This window comes from Ursus maritimus, unplaced genomic scaffold, assembly GCF_017311325.1.
Source record: "Ursus maritimus isolate PB19 unplaced genomic scaffold, ASM1731132v1 scaffold_23, whole genome shotgun sequence".
In the NCBI taxonomy this organism is placed as follows: domain Eukaryota; kingdom Metazoa; phylum Chordata; class Mammalia; order Carnivora; family Ursidae; genus Ursus; species Ursus maritimus.
In genome coordinates, this window is record NW_024424786.1 from 47,062,040 (window position 1) to 47,077,891 (window position 15,852).

General features: G+C 57.7%; 2 protein-coding genes across 2 annotated transcripts; both read left to right on the forward strand.

Moving 5' to 3' along the window:
* Positions 1 to 6,971: 6,971 nt before the first annotated feature.
* SCT (secretin) lies at positions 6,972 to 7,987 on the forward strand. The gene is made up of 4 exons (XM_040638800.1): positions 6,972 to 7,140; positions 7,204 to 7,339; positions 7,440 to 7,532; positions 7,748 to 7,987. Exons 1-4 carry the CDS (start codon positions 6,972 to 6,974, stop codon positions 7,869 to 7,871), a joined length of 522 nt encoding a protein of 173 aa, XP_040494734.1. The 3' UTR covers positions 7,872 to 7,987.
* A 1,457-nt stretch (positions 7,988 to 9,444) lies between these two features.
* On the forward strand, positions 9,445 to 15,785 carry CDHR5 (cadherin related family member 5). The gene is made up of 16 exons (XM_040638801.1): positions 9,445 to 9,499; positions 9,584 to 9,759; positions 10,088 to 10,138; positions 11,446 to 11,538; positions 11,640 to 11,741; positions 11,840 to 11,950; positions 12,039 to 12,209; positions 12,820 to 12,910; positions 13,076 to 13,173; positions 13,279 to 13,479; positions 13,558 to 13,671; positions 13,748 to 13,835; positions 13,996 to 14,286; positions 14,444 to 14,589; positions 14,749 to 15,033; positions 15,348 to 15,785. Exons 1-16 carry the CDS (start codon positions 9,445 to 9,447, stop codon positions 15,783 to 15,785), a joined length of 2,511 nt encoding a protein of 836 aa, XP_040494735.1.
* The last annotated feature ends 67 nt before the right edge of the window (positions 15,786 to 15,852 follow it).

Genomic DNA, 15,852 nt, shown 5'->3' on the forward strand with positions numbered 1-15,852 from the left:
ATAGACAATTACTTGTTTATGAGTAGAGACCATTTTATTTCTTCCTTTCTTATCTGGACGCCCTTCCTTCCTTCCCTTCTTCCCCCTGATTTTACGAACTGGAATGGAACATAACGTCGTTCAGAAATGGTGAAAGCAAACATCTTTGCCTTGTTCTCAACCGTATGGAAAAAGCTTTCAACTTTCGCCGTCGAGTGCCCTGGCAGCTGTGGGTTTTTGTTCCTCACTAGGTTGAGAGAATTCTATTCTTAGTTTTCTGAGAGGCCTGAACATGAACAGCTGTCGAATTCTCTCGAATAGTTTTACACGTCGACTGAGATCATGCGGCCTCTCTTCTTGGGTCTGCTGATGTGGTGAAGCCCGGGGTTGGGCTTTGGAAAGCTGAGCCAGCCTTTCCCTCATGGCACGAAGCCCGTTCGGTCATGGCATCTTCCTCCTTTCCTCATAGTGCTGGATTCAATTCGGTAATGCTGGTCCAGGAGTTTTGTGTCTGTGGTTCTCTTTTCTTACACTGTTTCTGTCTGGTCTGGGGGTTTTAGCAGCGGAGTAGCGCTGGTCTCCTAAACTGAGCTGGGAAGTGCCCCCTTCTCTTTTCTGTGCCAGAGTGTGTAGAACTGATGTCAACTCTTCCTTCAGAGTTGCCAGCAAAGACACCCGGGCCTGCGGTTTTCCTTGTCGCGTGAGTTCTCACTATGAAGATGGCTTTCGGGGGGCTGTTCCGGCCGTCTGTCTCTCCTGGGGTGCGTGTGGTCGTGTGTCTTCCGAGGAACTGGTATGTTTCCTGATGATTTTCAGATGTAAAGGCCTACAGTTGTTTGTATGCTCTTTTATTAACCGTTTCATACCTCTGAGGTCTCTGTTGCCAGTGCCTCTTTCCTCCCTTCTAGTCATAAAGTGTGTATTTTTTCTGGGTCAGTCTTGCTGGAGATTTATTAGCTTTACTGATCTTTTCAAAAAACCAGCTTTTGGTTTTTTTCTATAGTTCGTTTCATTTTCAATGTCATCGCTTTCTGATTTTATCTTTATTCTTTCTTTCATCGTATTTCCTTTGTGCTTAATTTGTCCCTTTTCTAGTTTGTGAGGCCATTGTTTTTCTAACATAAGCATTTAATGCTAGAAATGTCCGTCTGAAGTGCAGCCCACGCATTTCCGTGTGTTTGATCAATCACGTTCCGTTGAAAATATTTTCTTCTTTCCCTGAGACTTCTGTGACCCATGGTTACTCGGAACTATGTTGTTTTGTTTCCCAATGTCTGGAGATTTTCTTGTTACCTTTCTATTATTCACTTCTAGTTTGTTCCATCACAGTGAGAAAAACAACGCTGCGTCGGATCTCAATTCTTTTAAACTTAAGGTTTATTTTATGAGCCAGAATAGGATCTACGTTGACCAAGGCTCCGTGTGCACCTGGCAAGCGTGTGCTCTGCTGCTATGAGCTGGCGAGGTGTGCAAATGTCAGTCGGTTCGGAACGCAGCTCTGCGGACCTTCTACGTCCTTGCTGATCACCGACTGAGCCACCCAGGCACCCCAAAAGTTTACTGTTTTTAGTAAGCTCTATACCGAATGTGGGGCTTGAACCCATGACCCTGAGATCAAGAGTCACATGCTCCTTTGACTGAGCAAGCCAGGCACCCTGAATACATTTTTTAAAATTCATAGGACCATACATCAAAAAGAGTAGCCAGAAATAGTAAATTAAGCTTCATAAACTATGTGTGATCCCAGGTTTGCAGACAAAGGCTTTCGTGAAGTTCAATAAGGGTACAGAGCCCGGCTGGCTCAGTCCGTGAGGCGTCTGCCTTCGGCTCAGGTCGTGAGCGCAGGGTCCTGGGATGGAGTCCTGCGTCAGGCTCCCTGCTCAGCGGGGAGCCCGCTTCTCCCTCTGCCTGCCTCTCCCCCTCTTTGTGCTCTCTCTCTTGCTCGCTCGCTCTCTGACAAAAAAATAAATAATAAAAATCTTAATTAAAAAAAAAAAAAAGATTGCAGAGATGGGCAGCTCAGCCTGACAGAAGGATGTTCTAATTCTGTCCAAAGCCTCTGGCCGGTGAAAGCTGGGATGTGTGGCTTCGAAAGCCACCCCATCCTCCTGGGACTGGTGAGGACGTCTGTAACCCTCTAGAATAGGACAGAAGCTGGAGCTGTCATCCCAGTGGTGATGCTTGAGCCGGTGCTGGGGCCAGGTTTGTAACCCTTCACCGCAGAGTTTTATGGGACGCTTGAAACATTCAAGATAATATTTATATGGCTTGCAAGAGTTGTTTGATAGTTTAAGAATCTCTCCTTAATCAATAGAACAAGAACATCAGCAAAGCTATAGAAGAAGGTGAGTAACAGTCAACCAAGTAGATATATTGGACATTTATGGAGCAGTCCATTGACATCAGAGAAACACGTACTCTCTTCAAATAGATACGGGCATCCACCAAGAGAGACCACATTCTACATCAAAAAAGAAGCTTAACAAATTTTTTGAAAGAATGGAAATCATACAAAGTATGTTCTCTGACCATAAAGGAATTAAATTAGAAACCAACAGAGAGATAACAGAAAAATCTCCAAAAATTTCAGAATTAACACAATTCTAAGTAATCTATGGGTCAAAGGAGAAATTAGAAAATATTTTGAACTAAAGAAAAATAGAAATACATCATATTGAAATTTATGAGATGGAGCTAAAGCTAACCTCAGAGGAAAATTCATAGCATTAACTACTTCATTTGAAAAGAAGGGTGGTCTCAAATGAAGGTAAAATACCAATTAGCAATCTGAAGAAGAAACACCACATGGTCATATCGACTGATGCAGAAAAACACTTGACAAAATTCAACATGCACTCATGACAAAAGTGCCTAGCAAACTAGAACTAGAAGGAACTCCTCCAACCCAACAAAAGGCATCTTCAAACCCTGCAGTCAGCATGACACTTCATGATGCAAGACTGAGTGCCTTCCAGCTAAACTCAGGAAAAAGGATGTCCACTCTCACCACTCTTACTCAAGATTGTGCTACCATTCTAGCCAGTGCGATCAAGGAATACAAAATACATGAATAAAATACATCAGGGGCGCCGGGCTGCCTCAGTCGGTTAAGTGTCTGCCTTCGGCTCAGGTCATGATCTCCGGGTCCTGGAATTGAGCCCCGCGTTGGGCTCCCTGCTCGGTGGGGCGTCTGCTTCTCTCTCTCCCTCTGCCGCTCCCCCTGCTTGTACTCTCTCTCTCAAATGAATAATCAATAAATAAAGATATTTAAAATAAATAAATAAGTAAAATCATCCAGATTGGAAAGGGAGAAGTAAAACTGTCCCTATTCACAGACAACATGACTGTCTAAGTAAAACCCCGAGGAATCTACAAAAGCTCCTAGAACTAATAAGTCAGCTTCGCCGAGTAGCAGGATACAAAGCCAACACAGAAGATCAACTGTATTTCTATACACCAGCAACAAATAACTGGGAGCCAAAATTAAAAAGTAAAAACACAACAGCTATAATAATACATGAAATAGGTAGAAATCTGACAAAGAAGTACAGGATCTGGGCACCTGGGTGGCTCAGTGGGTTAAGTGTCTGCATTCAGCTCAGGTCATGATCCGAGTGTCCTGGGATCGCCCAAGCGTCCGGCTTCCTGCTCAGTGGAGAGCCTGCTTCTCCTCCCGCTGCCCTCCCCCTGCTTGTGCTCTCTCTCTCTCACTCTCTCTCAAATAAATAAATGAAACCTTTTTTAAAAAGTTAAATATATTTCCACTCATAGAGTGGGACAAAGTATCAGCAAATCACATTTGCAGCAAATGACTCGTACACAACATATATAAAGAACTCTCAGAGCTCAACAATGCATCACGAGAAAGGAAACTCCAGATAAATATCCTCTATAAATACATATACAAAACTCTTCAACGAGGTATGAGCAAACCCAATCCAGCAGCATTTTTTAAAGGATTATGCACCGTGACTAAGTGTGGATTTATTCCAGGAAGGCAAGGGTAATTCAACAGACAAAACTCAATCAATGTAATACATCACAGTACTAGAACGGAGGGGGAAAACCCATTTAATCATCTCAACAGATGCAGAAAAGGCATCTGATGAAATCCAATACCATTTTATGGTAAAAAGACTCAAACTATGAATAGAAACTTAAAAAAAAAAAAAGAAACTTCCTCAATATGATAAAGGACATCTATCAAAAACCCACAGCAAACCTTATACTCAATAGTGAGAGACTGAAAGCTTTTATCCTAAGATCAAGAAAAAGACAGGGATACCTAGTTTTGCTACTTCTCTCTCTCTTTTTTTTTTAAGATTTTATTTATTTATTCGACAGAGAGACAGCCAGCGAGAGAGGGAACACAAGCAGGGGGAGCGGGAGAGGAAGAAGCAGGCTCATAGCAGAGGAGCCTGATGTGGGGCTCGATCCCATAACGCTGGGATCACGCCCTGAGCCCAAGGCAGACGCTTAACCGCTGTGCCACCCAGGCGCCCCTGCTACTTCTCTTCGTCATGTGCTGGAAGTTCTAGCTAGAAAAATTAGGCAAGAAAAGGAATAAAAGGTATCCAAAATTGGAAAGGAAGAAGTAAACAATTTTAATTGCAGGTGACGTGATCTAATGCATAGGAAGTCCAACAAAACAAAACCCTATTACAACTAATAAATAAATTCAGCAAAGTTGCAGGATATGAGATCAACATATAAAAATCAGTTATATTTCTATACACTAATAATGAACAGTCCAAAAAGGAAGTTAAGAAAATAGTTCCTTTGCAATAGTATCAGAATAAAATACGTAGAGGGCAGCCCTCCAGGGTCCCCTCCCTCTTCTGGAACTCTGTACTACCATCACTCAATAAACGTTTTTTGCTGCCCCCCCCCCCAAAGGAATAAAATACTCAGAAATAAATTTCAGCAGGGCTCCTGGGTGGCACAGTTGGGTTGGGAGTCCTACTCTGGCTTGCAGCTCAGGTCATGATCTCAGGGTTGTGAGATCCAGCCCCGTGTTGGGCTCCACACTTGGCTCAGAGTCGGCTTGGGATACTCTCTCCCTCTCTCTCTGCCCCTCTCACTTGTGCTCTCTCTCTCTCTCTCTCAAAGCAATAAATCAATCTTTTTTAAAGGTTTTTATTTATTTGTCAGAGAGAGAGAGCACAAGCAAGGGGAGGGCAGGAAGAGGGGGAAGCAGACTTCCCACTGAGCAGGGAGCCTGATGTGGGGCTCGATCCCAAGACCCTAGGATCACGACCTGAGCCAAAGGCAGATCTTAACCTGCTGAGCCACCCAGGTGCCCCCAATCAACTGATTTTTCAACAAGGGTGTCAAGAGTATCAATCAGGGAAGAGTGGTTTCTTCCACAGAACTCGGCACCCACATGCAAAACAGTGAAGTCGAACCTTAATAACCTGAAACGGAGCAAAGACCTAAATATGTGATCTAAAACTGCAGAAGTCTTAGAAGAAAATATAGGAACAAATCTTCATGACCTCGAATTTGTCAATAGTTTCTTAAACATAACAGCAAAGGCACAAACAAAACAAGTGATGATTGGATTTCATAAAATTAAAATCTTCCGTGCATCAGAGGACGCTACCAGGAGAGTGAAAAGAAGCCTCAGAGAATGGGAGAAGGTATTTACAAATCACATAGCTGATAAGCGTCTATGACTCCGGGGCGCCTGGGTGGCTCGGTGGGTTCCGCGCGGAGGAGCCGCAGCGCCTCGGACGCGGGCTCCGGAGGGGAGAGGCGCGAGGGTGGCGGCCAGGACGATGGGGAGGCCACCCGGAGCCGCCGACTCTGAGCTGGGAGGCGGGCTGCCCACACAGCTGGATCCCAGCCTCCGGGCGCCCTGCATTCGAACTTCCTGAGGCTGGAGAGACCTGAGCCTGTGTGCGGGCTGGGGATGGACGGGAGGTGGAGACGCTGGGCAGACCCGACCGGAAAAGGCGCGCAGCCGAGTTACTCCTGCTTCATCAATACAGGATTAAGTCAGCTTCGGCTTTTAAAAGCTAGTACTGGGGCGCCTGGGTGGCACAGCGGTTAAGTGTCTGCCTTCGGCTCAGGGCGTGAAGCCGGCATTGTGGGATCGAGCCCCACATCAGGCTCCTCCACTGGGAGCCTGCTTCTTCCTCTCCCACTCCCCCTGCTTGTGTTCCCTCTCTCGCTGGCTGTCTCTATCTCTGTCGGATAAATAAATAAAATCTTTTAAAAATAAAAAAATAAAAGCTAGTACTAATGAAATCCTTAAACAGAAATTACGAATCTAGTAAATGAGGTTATAAGCCAGTAGCTCTTGTGTTAAACTTATACTCATTTTTTAAAAGATTTTATCTTTTTACGTTTTTAGTTATTCATTCATTTAAGTAATCTTTACACCCCATGTGGGGCTCGAACTCACGACCTCAAGATCAAGAATCCAGTGCCCTACGGACTGAGCCAGGCAGGTGCCCCAAACTTCACATTCATTTAAAAATAATTAATAGTCTTTTCTTAAAGAGCAGTTTTAGGGTTACAGAAAAATGGAGCCGCGAGTACAGACAATAGGCACACAGGCCCAGCGTCCCCTACTCCCACCGCCGGTGGAGTCTTTCCAGCGGAGTCCGCGGCTCTGGGGCCGCGTCGGCCTCTCCGGCCTCCACCCTCGCCCAGCTCCTCCCGAGCCCGTCTTGGAGGCGCTCCGCCCCCTGCGCCCAGCGCTAAAAGGGTCCCGCATCTCCCCAGCCCGGCCCCACTGCGCCTCGAAGAGCTTGCAGGCAAGGCTCGGAGGCTTTGCACATGCTGTTCCCGCTGCAGGCTCGCCGGGATGTCCCTCCGCCCCCGAGGGCCTCCCTCCCTGACCCCCGCGGGCCCGCGCGTCCGCGCCCCGGCGCAGCGCTCTCCTCCCCCACCCCCCAGCCAGCCAAGGGGCGCCGATGCGGCGATGGGGGCGGGCGGCCGGCCGGGGCGACAGCTGGGTGGGTGGCCCTGACCTTCCAGGTGGATCGATGAGGGGCGGCCCGCCCGCGCGGCTGCTGGGCGCTATAAAGGGGCCGCGCGGGGCTCGGGCGGCGGCAGCAGCGCTCAGCACCCCCGGCGCGCCCACCATGGCCATCCCGCCCCTGCTGCTGCTGCTGCTGCCTGCGTCTGTTCTGCTGCGCCTCCCCGCGCCCCCAGGTGAGCTCGTGCGGGTCCCGACCCAGGCCGCTCCTCGAACCCCCCCGCCCCTCGCCTGGCCCTGAAACGGCCCGCGGTCCCGCCATCCCTTCCCCAGGGCCCCGCGGCACTCGGACGGGACGTTCACCAGCGAGCTCAGCCGCCTGCGGGACAGCGCACGGCTGCAGCGGCTGCTCCAGGGCCTGGTGGGGAAGCGCAGGTGAGGGGCTGCGGGCGCTGCCTCTGAGAGCGGGGGACACCTGCGGGCTGTGGGGGCCCTCCACCTCCAGAACTAACTCTGACTTGGGGTTGGGGGGCAGCGAGCAGGACACAGAGAACAGCACGAGCTGGACCAAGTCGGCTGAGGGCCGCCTCTGCCCACACTGGCCGGACACGCCCACCCTGCAGGCCTGGTGAGCACACACACACACACACACACCCCGCCTCTGCCGCCAGCTCCTGCCCCACACCCGCCCTGTGGTCCCCGGGGGCACCCTGGGTGAGTGGCAGGAACGGACACAGCAGGGGGCCAGGGGTCTGGGAAGGTGAAACGGTGCCTGTGACAGAGGAGGCCCAGTTTCCCCAGGTGGGCAGCAGCCTGCAGCCCCTAACCTGGCTGTCTGCACAGGATGCCCCTGAGGGACCCCCTGGATCAGGCCTGGTCTCCCCAGCTGCCTCCTGGATCCGGGTCTGGGACCTCGTTTTCAGAGCCAGCCATCCCTGCTGTGAAGGGGACACAGAGGAGGCCCTGAGGAAGAAGGAACTTCCCGCTGCGGCTGCCACTGCAAGGGCCACGGAGTGGAGCCTGGCCGGGGAGGGGGTGGGGAGGAGGAGGGGGGGCTGCACGTGTCACCAATAAAGGAGGAATTCAAACTCTGGCCCCGTGAGCTCACTCTGCGCCATCTCCCAGGGCAGTGCTGTCAGAATGCAGGAGGGCCCTGACCGTGGCTCCTGGGACTGTGGCCACACCCAGCTGCCCTTTAAACCTGGGAAGCAAGTGGGGTGCCTCACCTCCCTTATCTCTCCGGTCCCTTTGACCGAGGTCCCCAGAGACCCATCTGCAACCCTGCATTGGCAAACACTCGGGGGCTCTGGGTGGATGGGTGGGTGGGGAGCACAGGACATCTGCCCCAGAGGCCACGTGTCCTGTCAGTGTGCGGAGCAGGTGGGGGGAGGAAGTTAGGGGGCAAGGAGGCTCGAGCAGGAAGCGGTGACCGGCCAGGTGTCTCCGGGGGCCCAGGTGTCCCCTCCAGAGAGGATGGAAGCTATGTCTCGGCTCCTGCTCCAGGCTATGTGGTCTCAAATGGCTCCACCGCTCTGAGCCTGTGGAATGGGGACGGTGATGATACCCCAAGGGGAGCTGGGGTCTCCGGAAGCCACGCAGGCACCACCCACACATGTGCCAATGCCAGGAGCCTGGGGCAGGCGGGCAGAGCAGCCAAGCAAAGGCCTAGAGGGGGAAGGGCCACAGCCCCCATTGTCACAGCAGCCCCTCCCTCGTGTCCCCGGCCAGTGGCCTCTCCCCCGCTGCTGCTGAGGGCTTGGGGGGCCCTTGGAGTAGGGCAGGTGGGGGCCTAGGCTGAGGAGCCTTGCCAGGAACCCCTCCGTCAACCCAGAACCCATAGGGACCTGGGTTCCCCCCAGGAGCTCTCAACAGCCCCCTGATGCACAGCCACCCCATCTCTGCGGCCCGGCCCACCCCACACCCTTGGAGGAAACTGGCTTGTTTCCAGGAAAGGCAGGGTGACCCCAGGACACAAACAGCCTTTTCCTTGCAGACAGACCTAGATGGTTGGTGTGGGGAGAGGAGGTGGACCTGGAGCGGACACCTGGAGGAACACCTGGGGCCTGAACCTTGCTGCAAGATGATTCTGGCAGAAGAGGCCAGCAGAGGGGCAGCCGGGGTTGGGGGGTGGGTGGGTACAGCAAACACAGAAGCCAGGGCTGAGCCCCTGCCCCAGTCCCCACCCCCGTCCCCTCAGCCCCTGCCCCAGCTTCTGCCGGCCCAGCCACGCCCCGCAGCCTCATCCCCAGGCCCATGGTGCCCTGAGCACCTTCCGTTCGTGCCTCGGTGTCTGAGAGCTGAGTCGCCGTGGGTCCCCGCCTGTGGCGCAGCTCTGGTGGGGAACCGCCAGGTCTCCCCCTCCCAGCAGTAGGCTAGGCCTGGCCAGGCGGCCAGCGGGAGCCCCCTTGGTGGAGGCCGTGGCTGGTAAAAGATCATAAGGTGGGGCGGTGCCCGGCAGGGGCGAAGGTCGCCCAGGCTGAGACGCCACCACCAGCGGCAGCCAGCTGCTCAGAGGGTCTGGCCGGCGGACGGCCTCCGAGATGGGGGCTTGGGCCCTGCTGCTGCCACTGCTCACGGCCATGGCCCAGGCCCAGGGTACCCGCGGGGCAGGGGCAGTGGGCAGGGCGGCAGGCGGGCGGGCGCTGGCAGGGCACTGACCCTCCCTCTCCAACTCTCCAGTCTGCTCTGTGAGCAACGCCATCTTCGAAGTCCAGGAGAACACGAATCTGAGCGGGCCCCTGACGGACATCGATGTCCCTGCGGGCCAGCAGGTGACCCTCGGACCGTCGTCCACCCCCTACGCGTTCCGGATCCAGGGGACTCAGCTGTTTCTCAACGTCACTCCCGACTACGAGGTGCAGACGGCAGGCCTGGGCAGGGCACCCACGGGGGCTGCCGGGCGGCTCACCTTCCCCAGGACCTGTGCGGCCACCCGCACCCCTCCCCGGACAAGGGCGTTCCAGGGGTCCTGGGGCCTCTGTGCCCCCCAGGCAATGACTGACCCCTCTTGGGCCCCAAGGCGGGTAGGGCTGTGGGGGGATGGAGCTGCCTGGGCCCGCAAGGCCCTCTGGACTTAGCACGGATCCTGGGGACCCTGTCTGCCTGTTTCCTCACTTGTGACGTGGGGACGGCGTGCTGTGGTCAGCTGGGCAGGTGATCCCCGACACCCATCTGCCCCCTCAGGAGAACACAATGCTGGAGGCGCACCTGGAGTGCAGGAGTGGTAACACCGTGGTGAGTACCCCAAACCCCCCGGCCCCCGTGTTGCCACCCTCAGCCTGTGACGTCAATGCGCTCCAGGCTCGGACCTCTGTGCCCGGCTCGGCCCGGTCCAGGGCCACTCCCTGGTGACCCCACCCTGTGGTATGTTTTCAAGTGTCCCTCCTGTGTTGGCGCCCACACTTCCTCCAGCCCAGATTCTGCCCTGAGACGCAGAGACCCCCAACCCCAGACCCCCCGACATGGAAGGCACCTCAGCCTGCCAGTTCCCTCGCTCACGTCTCTGTCAGCAAGTCTGTGAGCTCTGCCTCAAGCTGGACTCCAAACCAACCAGAGTCTGGGCCACCAGCATCTCCTTTCTGGAAACTTCCAACTGTCAACTTGTCTGCTCACTCTGCTCTTGGCCTTGGCCAGTCCACTCTTAGTGTGGCACAATGCTGTGATCGAGCAAGGGGACACCCCCGGCTGCTTTCTCACTCAGAGTCGGGGCCAAATGGATTGTGCGGTGGGCAAGCCAGGTGCCCAGACCCCAACCCAACCCCGGCCTAGAACCCTTCCCGCAGATGTGCCTCGGCCTCCCCCTCTCACTGTCTCACGTCTTCACTCCAAAGTCACCTTCTCAGAGAGGCACTGACCACTCTGCGCTAAGCTGTGAGCCCAGCCCCCACACCCCTGTCAGCTCGGCCTCCTGTGCTCGGAGCCTGTGGGCGCCCAAGGACGGCACAGCACATGGCCCACGGAGATCTCAGGATGAATCTCTAAAAGATAGGGACCCTTCTTACCACCACGGCACTGTGGCCACCTGCAACAAGGAACTCCTCGGTATCAGGGGATACCTGATATCCCCCCTTCCCCAAAGTCGCAGACACCCCAGCACAGCCCACCTACTGGGGCCGGCTGCTCCTTCCCCTACGCGCCTCCCTGCCTCCCCCCTTCCTTCTCCCCTTTCTACACTGCTTGTTAAGTAAGGCCTACCCCCAACATGGGGCTCGAACTCACAACCCAAGGTCAGAGTCGCCTCCTCCCGCTGAGCCAGCTGGCCGCCCCTCTTAAGTCTCTTTCAATCTATGGGTTCTCCTTTCTCTCTTCCTTTTTCTTTGAGAATTATTTTCGAAGCAGTTCGACTGTTTTACCACTGTTCTCATGTGGGATTTTGCGGGGCGCCCCACCCCCGCCCAGCACCTGTGCTGGTTGGCCGCCCGCCGTGAGCGCTGCGGGAGTGCCGACCGCGGTCTGTGGGGGGGGGCCCTGGGCAGGCGGCTCTGTCTGAGCTGTGCCCCAGGCCGTCCCGAGCACCCTGCTGAGCCACGCCGACCCCGCAGGTGACCCAGCTGAGAGTGTTCGTGTTCGTGCTGGACATCAATGACAACCCGCCCAAGTTCCCCTTTGAAGTCAAGGTGGAGAATATCCCCGAGGTGAGTGAGACGGCCAGGGGTGAGGGGCCAGGGGCTTGGCCTCAGGGCTCCGTCCACGGGGGTCAAGGGCATAGCCAGACCACCCCCCCTGCACCCCCCAGGACACTAAAGTGAACACCACGGTCATCCCTGAGACGGAACTGGAGGCCCAGGACCTCGACAAGGACGACGTACTCTTCTATACCCTCCAGGAGGTGACCCCGGTCAGTGACCCCTACACCAGCTCCAGACCCGCCCTTCGGCCAGTCCCCCTCTGTGTCCTCCCAGCGTCCCAAGCTGAGTCCCAGCCCCTCCTCCCCAGGGCGCCCGTGACTTCTTCTCCTTGGTGGGTACCAACCTGCCCGCTCTGCGGCTGGACCGGACGCTGGACTTCTACACGTGGCAGAGCATGACCTTCCGGCTGCTGGTGCGGGTGAGTAGGCCCGGAGCTCAGGCCCCCACCCAAGCTGCCCCCAGCCCCGGACCCCCAGGCCTGATCCAGCCGGGCTCCGCGATTGCAGGACACGCAGGAGGAAAATGTGCAGCCCAGCCACACGGCCACGGCCACCTTGGTCCTGGAGGTGCAGCCTGCTGACCTTCGCCCCCCCTGGTTCCTGCCCTGTACCTATTCAGACCCTTACGTCTGCATCAACGCCGAGTACCGTGGGGCTGTCCCCACGGGGCACAAACTGGTACTGGGGGCAGGGAGGGGCCGGATGGCCATCAGGGACGAGGCCTGGGTGCCATTAGGCCAAATTTGGTTGTGATTTTCACATGAACGTTCCTTCGAAAGCCAATCCCACCCAACCACATGGTGGTGAGTGGGAACAAGCCCTCTGAGCGTAGAGGGGGCGCACAGGCGTGGCTGTCCCGGGGCAGGGCCCGGCAGCGCCTTGGGGACCCAGCAAAGTGGGCTGAGGGTGGCGGCATGAGGGGCCATGGTGGTGCTCCAGGGGGCAGCTGCCTCTCTGACCAGCTGACATCCCCTCTCTGACCCGAGAGGCCCACGGAGGCACCGGGAGACAGCGGCGCCTGGACACGGGCTCCAGGGCCTCCTGCCCTACCGAGCGGCCCGAGTCCAGACTCCGCGTGACCTCTCCCTGTCCCGCGTGTGTGCTCGCTCTTGGAACGCCTGTCATTCAGATGCAATCAGATGTCTTGGAGCAAATGAACTCAGTAGCCACGGATCCCAAGGGGTGTGGTGGGCAATCCTGCGAGGGACGACTTCCCCTTGAGGGGAGCGGGAGGGGGGCTGGCGTCACACCAGCCCCACAGTGTCTCCTCCTGTCCTTGTCCCTGCAGCCAGCTTCCCTCATCCTACGTCCTGGGCCCATCCACGCCGTGGACGGGGATCAGGGCATCAACCAGCGTATCCTCTACAGCATTATGATGGGTGAGTGCGGGCCAGACCCCTGCTTCTCTCTCCATCCTGCACGTCCTCCCCACCTTGGCCTGAGGAAACCCCAGGGGACTTGCCATGTGGGCAGAGCCAGCGGGGACCCTAGCCCTCAGGCCACTGGAGGGAGCAAGAGGCCGAGCCTTCCCACCATCCTTGCAGGACAAGAAGATGGCACATTTGCCATTGACACTGACTCGGGCAACCTCACCATGACCAGAAGTGTCCCCAGCCCAAAGACCTTCAGTCTGCTGGTCAAGGTGGGTGCCCTGGCCAGGCCTCCATGGCCCTTCCTGAGCCTCGCTCAGGCTGTAGAACTTGTCCTTCAAGGACCCCGCGGGTCACTGAGGCCTCCCCCACCCCAGGGCGAGCAGGCAGACCACGCCCGCTACTCCGTGACCTGGGTCACAATCGAGGCCCGAAATGCCACCGGGAGCCCGCCCCACTTCCCCGAGAGCCGGTACCACGGCACTGTGGCACGAGGCTCTGGAGCTGGCGTGGAGGTCAAAGACGCCACCGCCCCCGCCCAGCCTCTGAGGATCTGGGCCCAGGACCCTGACTTTCCGGTAGGCAGCAGCCCCACTGCGGGTGGGTCGGGGGGTCACGGGGGCAGCCGGGCCCGGGACTCACTGGGCCGTGTCTAGGACCTCAACTCCGCCATCACGTACCGCGTCACCAATAACACCAACTTCCGGATGGATGGCGAGACCGTGCTGACTGCCGCCCTGCTGGCCGATGTGGGGGTCTTCTACGCAGAGGTAAGGGCAGGGGGGCATCGCCAAGGGGCCGGGTTAAGGCGTGGCCTGCGAGGGACAAGCCCCCTTTCTGCTCCAGGTCGAGGCCAATAACACGGTGACCGCAGGCACAGCGACCACAGTGGTGGAGATACAGGTGCTGGAGCGGGAGGAGCCCACCCCCACAGGTGAGCCTCGGCCGGACACACCGCAGGCGACGGCTCAGGGAAGGCTTCCTGCCAGGGCGGTGGCTTCCCTGGGGCAGGCACGCTGGCGGCAGAGGCAAGCCCGAGTCCTGTCCCTGGCCCCCAGGTCCCTCAGCCCCCCCAGAGACCCCCACATCCCCAGAGACTGGAGGAACAACCAGGCCCTCGAGCAGCACCACTTCGGAAGCCCCCAGGCCCCCGGCGCCCTCTCAGGGACCCTCTACGACCAGCCCTGGGGGAGGCCCTGGCCCACATCCCCCCTCAAGCACAACTCTGAGGCCACCTGCCTCATCGACGCCCGGAGGGTCCCCCAGTGTGGGAACCAGCACCTTCCTCCCATCAGCCTCGCCCAGTGGGGGCTCGACAGAGACGCTGAACCCAGGACCCTCTCAGACGATGCCCCCTGGGCCCAGCGGGACCCCACAGCCCTCAGGTAGCACCTCCCATTTGCCCCAGAGTCGCCCTTCCGCCCCCTGACTCGTACTCTGGGTGGACCTGGGAGTCACAGGAGGGCAGGGCCCAGCCCAGGGGGGCCCAGCCTGACCACACTGACCATGAAATCCCAGGGGGGTCTGCTCTGGTCTGGGCAGAGACAGGTTCTGGGGGCCCCAACAAGGTAAACTGGAGAAGGTGTATGGAGGATGGGGCAGGAGCCAGATTTGGGGTCCGGGGGGCCCTACGATTCCAGGCCCTTGTCTCCACCGGCCCCAGCACGGCCTTCATGGCCCTTCCTATGGTGCTGGACCCCTGCCTTGCACGGGGAGCTGGTGGGCACTGACCCCCATCTCCCCTCCCTCCCTTCAGCAGCCTGGCCTCCCCAAGGGCCCCTGGGAACGCACAGCCCCTCGGCTGGGGCAGAGTGGTGCTATTCCCCAGAACCTCAGCTTGTTGTCAGGGCTCCCAGAGCCTGGTGCAGGTGGGCACAGGAAGTGCTTGGGGTGCTGACGGTAAGCGGGCGGTGGTGTTGCTGGCAGGGCCACCCCAGATCGGAGGAGGCAGCACTTCGGGGGACGGCGAGCCCGGAGTCAGCCAAGCTGAGGACCGGCGCTTCTCTGTCGTGGACATGGCGGCCCTGGGCGGGGTGCTGGGCGCGCTGCTGCTTCTGGCTCTCATTGCCCTCCTCATCCTGGTCCACAAGCACTACGGCCAACAGCTCAAGTGTTGCTCCGGGAAAGATCTGGTGAGGCCCTAGGGGGTTGGGGGGCCAGGACTGGAGAGGGGCAGATGGAGAGGGAGAGACGGGGGTAGGCAGGTGAGAACAGTGCCAAGGATAGATGGAGAGGGAGACAGAGAAGGGGCAGGAGGGGGAGCAGAGGTGAGGAAAGACGGGGTGTAGATGTCACAGTCCGCAAAATGGGGAGGAGGCCAAAAGAGGCAGAGAGATAGGAAGGACTAACCTGGATCCTTGTCTCTGGGGAGGGCACCAGGGGTGGGGGTCCCAGCCCAGGCCGGGGGTCCCGGTTGATGCCCTGACTGTCCCTGTCCCCTCCCCAGGAGCGCAAGCCCCTCAGCTTTGACAACCAGGCCTTCGTTGCCCCCCAAGAGGCCAACTGGGCGCCGGCTCCCCACTCCTCACCCGGCCCCACTCGGGCTGCGGCTCCGGAGCCCCCGGAGCCCCCGGAGCCTGCGCCCCCAGAGCCCCCCAGCACCGCGGCCCCTCGCCCTGCCTCAGAGTCCCCTGAGGTGGCCCGCGATGGAGACGGCCCGGCGGCGGTGAGGTCCATCCTGACCAAGGAGCGGCGGCCTGAGGGCGGCTACAAGGCCGTGTGGTTCGGGGAGGACATCGGCGCTGAGGCGGACGTGGTGGTTCTGAACTCGCCCGCCTCGGACACGGCCCGCGCCGCCGACTCTGGCAGCGAGGCCAGCAGCGACGAGGACGCGGATGCGGATCCCCACGACGACGCGCCGGGCGCCGGCTCCACCTACGTCTAGCTCAGCTCCTCGGCTCCTCGGCTCCCCGGCCGGTCGGACCTGAGGTCGGCCGGCCGCTCGCCCCCAC

Coding starts and splice junctions, on each gene's coding strand:
- SCT (XM_040638800.1), top strand. CDS start 6,972: ATGAGGGGCGGCCCGCCCGCGCGGCTGCTGGGCGCTATAAAGGGGCCG. Junction 7,141..7,203: donor GCGCCTCCCCGCGCCCCCAG/GTGAGCTCGTGC, acceptor TCGCCTGGCCCT/GAAACGGCCCGCGGTCCCGC. Junction 7,533..7,747: donor ACGCCCACCCTGCAGGCCTG/GTGAGCACACAC, acceptor CTGTCTGCACAG/GATGCCCCTGAGGGACCCCC.
- CDHR5 (XM_040638801.1), top strand. CDS start 9,445: ATGGGGGCTTGGGCCCTGCTGCTGCCACTGCTCACGGCCATGGCCCAG. Junction 11,539..11,639: donor AGGTGGAGAATATCCCCGAG/GTGAGTGAGACG, acceptor TGCACCCCCCAG/GACACTAAAGTGAACACCAC. Junction 11,951..12,038: donor CCTTCCGGCTGCTGGTGCGG/GTGAGTAGGCCC, acceptor CCGCGATTGCAG/GACACGCAGGAGGAAAATGT.